Here is a 7,955-nt window from a genome sequence, read left to right as displayed (position 1 = left end):
TTGATTGAGTTGAAGTGCATCTCTTTTTATGCAATGAACTAGCTAGAAGCTACCACTTTGATTGAAACACTAAGCAGATAGAGCAGGCCCATTGGCTGGCCTAATTTAATTTATAATTTAATAGAGTTGGGTTTCAGTTTTTGTAGTCCATTTAAGAACAGGGCTTTTTTATTCTGCCTGGATAAGTATGTGGCCCGTAGGACTTGAGCAATATGAGTTGGGCTAGCCCGTGAGCCGGCCCGTAAGTCAAATACATACAACTATTTAGATTGTTTATTAGTATTTTTATTTGGTTTGAAGGATATCATAGCAAAAGTTATTTAATTTCGCAATTAGGAGTATTTTTTTGAGGTGTTGGAGACTTGATTAACAAGTATTAACACTATGCAATATTTTTTTTTGGTAAAAACACTATGCAATATTATCTGATAATATTTATGTTTATTAACATTCTAAAATTAAATTATAAAATATTATTTTTTAAAAAAATGGGTAGGGCCGTGAGGCCCGCAGCACACAGAGTAATGTTGTGGGCTTGGTATTTTTTGGCCCATCATTTTGATGAGTCAGCCCGACCTGGCCCATCAAACTCAAAGCTCATGTGAATTAGCTCAGATGGGCTGGGCCGACCCATATTAACAGCTCTATAAACAGACATTTGACTATGAAAATTTTAAAAATTTTAAAATTTTAAAATTGAAATTATGTTTGGCCATAAAAATAAATTTGAATTCTTTTTTACTTTCGTGAGAATCGAGAAACATGACAATATAGTAACCATGGGACCTAGTAGCAAAGAAAATGATCTTAAGAACAATTATCCAATCACATTTTTGTTGTAAGAAAAACTTTTCCAATTTTTTTTTAAAGAATATTCCCCCAAAATTGCTACTTTATGATAAATTATTGTTTCTTATCGAGGGTTGTGGTGCAGTAAATGAGGTTGTTCCACCCTTAATCAGAGATCGAAGGTTTGATCCTGAGTATGGAGAAAACTTTATCCTGCAACGCGCAATTCGGATTAGTCGATGAGAAAACTTTGTCCTACAACACGCAATTCGGATTAGTCGGAGCTCCAATGCGGGCACCGGACACCGGATGAAAAACCAAAAAAAAATTATTGGTTCTTCACAATTGAGTTGTTGGCCCACAAGTTAAAATTTTTAAAATTTCAAGAAATGTTCAATGTATGATGTCAAAAGTTTAGATCTTTATAATTATAGATGTAAACACAATTATTATCTCAAGTTCTCATTCTTAATTCTTTCCCTTTCTGAATCTTTACAACTGGATACATATGTTAGTCATATCTGAAATTTACTGATTCGATTAATTTAAATTTGCGTGAGATAGACTACACTAACGAGGGAAAGCATTGGTTAGTGAAAATTCGTTTAGTGCTAATGTCTAACTCAAGACATCTGGTTAAAAGTGACAACATATCAGATATTCTCACTATCTTAGAAATATTTTAATAGAATGAATTTAAGTCAATAGTATGAATAAGGTTACAATTGGTCTTCAATATTTTGTCCCCGCCCCCCACCCCTCAAAAAAAAAGTAACTTGGTGCACTAAGCGTCTACTATGTTCGAGCCTAGGAACAAGCCGAACCTCGAGGATCTAGTGTTCGCTACCTTACCCTATATTTCTACAAGAAAATATTTGTACAGCTCGAACTCATGACCTCCTTTGATCACATAACAATAACTTTATCAGAATCGTTCGGTGGACTTATACCAATAAAATAAATAGGAAGAATTTTAAGAAAATATAAATAAGGGTAAAGGTGTGTCTTCATATTGAAATGATCACTTTGGGACTCTCAGAAGTAAATGCATTAAATTTGTTATCAGAACTAAAAATTTTAAGATTAAGGTTTGGTCATTTTGAAATTTTTTATATATATAGTAACCAACACATGAACAATAATGGGCAAAGCTGTCTGTTATAATGATCTTTCATTATTGTGTACACATAAAAAAGCCAAGATTTGTCACCAACCTGTCATAGCCTCATATTAATAAAGTTCCATGGCATCAAGTACCTATTATTTAAGTCTAATGTACGCCCACATTGAGTGTAGAAAAAGCTAAAAAAAAAAAAAAAAGAAGCAATTCTTACATATTATAATATTAAGTAGAAATCTTAGCATATGGTGGAAATGATGATGGAATGTAATCAAAATGTCTGACAAGATGAACAAGTGAATCTTAGTCCTTTTTTTTACTCCAATGGTTGGATTATGATATGTTCAATCAATATATCATATAAGATTGGTAGGTTGAGCATTCGAGTCACGGTGGAGGGTAAGTGATCGTCCTTGGGAGTGGAAAAAAAAGTAGATGGACTTTTAGTCCTTTTTTTTATAAGGATTGCGTCCAAGCCAGCTTGAGGGAACCATGGCGATTTGAAGGTAGCTTGCAAGAACCTCGAGTTATGAAGTACTTATTTGTTTGGAATTTTTGCTCCTATATATTCGAGATATGCCTCTATAGGAGTCCTGGGCTAGGGGTCTATCTGAAACAGTCTCTCTACTTCATCTGAGGTAGTGGTATGAACTGCGTACGCTTTACCCTCCCTAGAACCCACTTTGTGGAATACACTGGTATGTTGTTGTTGTATATGCCTCTATAGGAGCATTATGATCTGCAGTTCAAATGGTCCCTTATGAAGTCTATTGGTCTCTCTTATCGTATGCCTTGCAAGCGCTATGGATCCCCGAAGGCGATGTCATTCAGATGTCCGTGTCTCATTGGAAGGCTTCTTTAAGTTGTGGATCGTAAGGCGGTCAACTTTTTTACTTTCTACCAGTATAGGTATCGAGTAACTCTGTCTAACATGCTTTAAGTAGAAGGGAAGGAGAGTAGATAGATTTCAAAAAACAATTCACAGCCAACACTCATTTAGGATGTTGATCCAACACATACAACAACAACATATCCGGTGTATTCCCACAAAGTGGGATCCGGGGCATTCCTCATCGACGCCGGCGTCACATGAACCCGGCCTGCCCGGAAGGGCGCGGCCGTCGTAATTGATGCAAGACATAGGAAGTAGAAAATCACTTGAAGTACCAAACATCACATGGCAAAATCCAACATAAGAGCTGGAAGAACATGGTTAGGTAGATAGGTAGGTACCTATCTTATTTTAAGCCTACATGAGCTAAAAACAGGTAAACAACTAATAAGTCTGAAAGAACTTTGAACTATATTGCCAAAAGACAACAGCTTGCAATTCATAACAGATATGTTGCCAAAAATGTTGCATGATGCATCCACAATGTGCCTACAGACGACGACGACAACAACAAACCCAGTGTAATCCCACAAATGGGGTCTCAAGAAGGGTAGTGTGTACGCAAACCATACCCCTATGGCGGACCCAGGATTTAAGGACAGTGGGTGCTTAAAAAATTTAAAAACTGAAAAAAAAAAATTTCACCTCAATGAGGTTCGAACCCAAGGCCTGAGAACCTTAAAGTCAACCCAAATGCCAATGCGCACAACCAACTTTTGTTTTAGTGGGTGCTTTTATATATTATATACCTATTTTCGTATACTTTCTATGTAATTTTACTTATTCCACGTCGAGTTTAGTGGGTGCCGGAGCACCCCACATATATATGTAGGTCTGCCCCTGCATACCCCTACCTTGGAAGGTAGAGAGGGTGTTTCACCCTCGACTCAAAGAGAAGCATATCAAAGCAGTAAAAGTAATAATGGAAGTGAAGAAGGCACGACAAAATACTAAAGATATCATGACAAAACATTCCGGAAAAAAAAAATAGGAATAGTAACTGCAACAAAATAATACTATAATCGAAGTACAAGAAACAACAGAGTTAGGTTTAGAGATTGTTGATCACATATCCAGAAAGATCTCAAGGAGTTGCAGCAATAAAGACATCAGTCGAAAACAATAGATGTTACACCTAAATGACATTTAAAAATAACTTGTGCCACAGCCCCAAGCAAGTTAGAATCGTCTATATGAATCCGCTGCTCTATTTATCTAAATAGGCACTTAAAACCGAAAGCAAAAAAGCATCATGGAAGCACGGCCTAGTAATCATTCTGGTGATCCGGTACCATAGGGGGGACGGACTAAGGAGCTATGTTACTCGGACCCTCCAAAAGTGCTGCCACACCCATATCAGATCCTCCAAAAATGTCTAGCTTTTGGTGTATCCGATACACACCCGACAATATTTTTGAAGAGTCCGAGCAACATAGCTAAGGAGGGGACTGTCAAGTGAAATAGATATCGTTTTCACAGCATTCTGTTAGATCTCATTAAAACACCGGCATCACAGTCCATACGAGGAATGCTGGAAAGTCCGGTAGAGCACAAAGAAAACGAAAAATCTTACTACAAGAACTATGCTCGTAACAGCGAAAATGGTTTAAATTACTTTCCTTCTATATTTTTTCTATATACACTAATAGAACTCCCTGTGTATCCCAGAATTTATTACCGCTATATCAACTACTAGCTTACAACACTAGCAACGTGGCATATGGACTCTTTTACAGGTACGTGTTCTATACGATTCTATGGAAGCAGTCGGCACCGGTATCTCAACCTTTTCCAGCTAAGTACCCTAACCTTTATCACTGTCATGGTAAAGAAAATTGGACGGTACGTCAAGACAAATGAAGGATCCTCACAACGTAGATTATCTCATCCACTGTCGTGACTCGTAACCAACCATGAAAAATAAAGGATCCACACAACATAGATTATCTCATCCACTGTCATGACTCGTAACCAAAACATGAAAGATAAAGGAATCTTTCGGGTTAGCAATCAACAAATGAATGCAGATACCGCGCAAATCCAAACAACAAAATGTTGTAAGCAATTTAAGATGTCACCATATTAGTCGAGCTTTCATATCTCAAGTTCACAAAGATTTCGCTGTACCACTCAAACCAGAGGGATAACTAATCTAGCACCGAAAACTATATACAAGAACACACCTAAACGATGAACGATGAACTGAAAACTAATATTACGTAAAATCTGGAAAATCAAAACCATATACTTCAATTCATCAATCGAAAATTCATACATAAACAAAAATTTCGTTAATAGGAAATATCTCCCTCATACACTTAACGATCGATTTAGCCCCCCTACTTCCTCCAATCACACCAAAATAACGTAACCACCTCTTCTACAGCTGTATAATTAACTAAACAAATTTCACAATCCAATTAAGAAATTTCCTAAAGTACTAAACGAACCAAGATTTCATTTTTATACTCGATCATTTACAGCATTTAGCCAACAGAATCAAGAAAATGATTAAGAATACAATCGAGGAAAGTGCAATGGAAATACCAAGAACAACCTTACTTGGTCCATGACTATGTTCTTTGTGCACACTCTCATCATCAGAGTAATCATCAGAGTCATCGCTATCATCCGAACTAATCTCCTTCGACGCTGGAGGCGCCATAGGTAAACCGTGTTTATCACAACGAGCGATCCCAAGCTTCACTTTAGATGACAATGTTGAGTGATTATAGCAAAGATTCGAATTCTCCCCCACCTTCAACACAATCAATTTCTTTACAAACGAAGCGTTGAAAGGCAAAACCCCACGAAAGTTATTCTTCTCAAGATTCAAGTACTTCAATCCCTTCATATTGGAAATGAACTTAGGGATAGTTCCATTAAGCTGATTAGACCCCAAATCTAGATGAACCAATTCCGAAATAGCAGCAATCGAATCCGGTATACTCCCAGACAACGAATTCGATGCCAATGACACATTCTTCAAAGATGACAAATCACCAAACGAAACAGGAATTGTACCATTAAGCATATTACCAGACAAATTCAAGTACTCAAGATTCTCCAATTCAGTCATTGAAGTAGGGATTCTTCCTCTAAGCTTATTACCAGACAAATCTATATAACTAATATTCGAATGCCAATGTTTAGGTAAATAGCCACTAAGATTAGCATTCGTAATCATAAATGTATTCAAATGTATCATATTATTCAAGATCACGTAAGGACCAGTAGCAACAACCTTAACATTACTAACAGTTAGTTCTGTGACATTGTGTAACTTACTTAACCAAACCCCAGATAACTTCTTCAAGCTATTAACACAAGTAAAAGTTTTAAGATTCAAAGCAAGTTGAGACGGTAACCGAATAGGCGTAACGGGGCAGTTAACAAACTGAATGTTGTTCAGTGTGTACAGTGCTTTCATTGCAGTGAGTGATAGAGCAACATCATCAGTGCAGTTACTGAGGGTTAATGAGACAATGTGACGAAATGGGGTTGAATTATCACATGTTATGGTTGAGTTGTGGAGTGATGAACATGGGTTTTTGCCTGTTGGGATGTTGAGTGATTGAAGTGCTTTGAGTTGTTTTGGATCAAGAATGGATGGTGTACTTGTTGGTGATGGTTTTGGTGATGGTGAAGAAAGTGGTGAAGGTGAAGAAAGGGATTTAGAGGATGTGAATGAAGGGGAAATGGTGAGGGAAAGAGTGAGAAAAATGAGGAGGAAAAAGGGATCTAGAGAAGAAGTAGCCATTGTTGATGAAGGGAAAAATGGAAAGATTGTTGTGGGTTTCTATGTAAAGTGGAAAAGTGAAAAATGTATAGAATGAAGTTTAGTAGAGAGTTTTAGATAAGTGGTAGAGAGGGTATTTTTGATAGATCCCCGACTCAAGATAAAGGATAGTAAATAAAGTCATAATAAAATATAAAATAAGATGAAATAATATATGAAGTATTACTTCAACAACAACAACAACCTCAGTGTATTCCCACATAATGAAATCTGAGGTGGGTAAAATGTACGCAGACCAACCACTACTTTCGAAGAAGTAGAAAGTTGTTTCCGATAAATTCTCGCTCAAGACAAAGAATAGTAAACAAAATAGTAATAAAATATTGAAATAAGATGGAATAACATATCAAGTACGAATTGTTGTTTGGAAAATAAATAAATACATTTATCTTTATTTGTTCATATTACTAAAAAAAAAATTGATATCAAGTACTACTAGTCATTTGAAAAATCAATAGATATTGTACCTATTGGTATCTTTTTTACTTTGGTATTTAATAATATTAGGTATTAAATAATATTATCCATTATCTAATATGTTTTCTAACACATTAAATTTATATAACCAAAAAATGATATAGTAAAACTACTTATATTATTTATTACTAGGTTTTTATAAGGGATGACAAAGGAGTAAAAGACTACAAGGGTCACTGTTTTGGTGGAAGTACCTATATGCCCTTGGAGTTCCATTTATTTACAGAAAAACCACACTTTGTTGTAGAAGTGTATTGAATGTACAGAAAGAGTTGTTATACATACTGTTTTGGTGGAAGTATGCATATGCCCTTAGAGGTTGATTTAATTACAGAAAAACCATACTCCTCCCTTTCTTAAATAAGTGCTTATTTTTTGTTTAAATAGTGTTTGAATTCGCTTAATTTTAGATATTTTTGGCTTTTAATTATTTTTTAGTTTTGAAAGTGTTTGGCAAAGACAGAAAGCACGTTACTTCAGACTTAAAAAGCATAAGAAATAATCAAAAGTTGATGTACATATCAAACTAATGTTATTTATCACGATTAAATAATTAAATTAAGTAACATAAATATTAATTAATCATGGTTAAGTAACATAAATTTTAAATTCAAACACATGACGTGTATGTATTCGCTTGGTGCATACACTGGATGCACCAAGTCAATAGAGGCATTTTTTATTTTGAATTTAGAGTTTATGTTATTTAATCATAATTAATTAATATATATTTTACTTAGTTTAATTACTTAACAATGATAAATAATATTAATTTGATGTATATATCGGATACATATAAGTTTTTAACCCTTCTTAATTCTTGTGCTAATAAAAAATGAACAAATAAAATAAATGAAGAAAATATCTATATAATTCTA

The 7,955-nt window shown here is 35.1% G+C and overlaps 1 protein-coding gene across 1 annotated transcript; it reads right to left on the bottom strand.

The window, feature by feature from the left end:
* Nucleotides 1-5,028: 5,028 nt before the first annotated feature.
* LOC107853504 (receptor-like protein 51) lies at nt 5,029-6,579 on the bottom strand (the record flags this gene model as incomplete). The annotated part of the gene is given in 1 exon segment (XM_016698494.2): nt 5,029-6,579. A coding segment is annotated over 1 exon segment (1,287 nt). The 3' UTR covers nt 5,029-5,274.
* Between the last annotated feature and the right edge of the window lie 1,376 nt (nt 6,580-7,955).

Source organism: Capsicum annuum, chromosome 4 (assembly GCF_002878395.1).
Source record: "Capsicum annuum cultivar UCD-10X-F1 chromosome 4, UCD10Xv1.1, whole genome shotgun sequence".
NCBI lineage: Eukaryota > Viridiplantae > Streptophyta > Magnoliopsida > Solanales > Solanaceae > Capsicum > Capsicum annuum.
The sequence above is the reverse complement of the archived record's forward strand: the minus strand, read 5'-3'. Positions and strand labels throughout refer to the sequence as shown.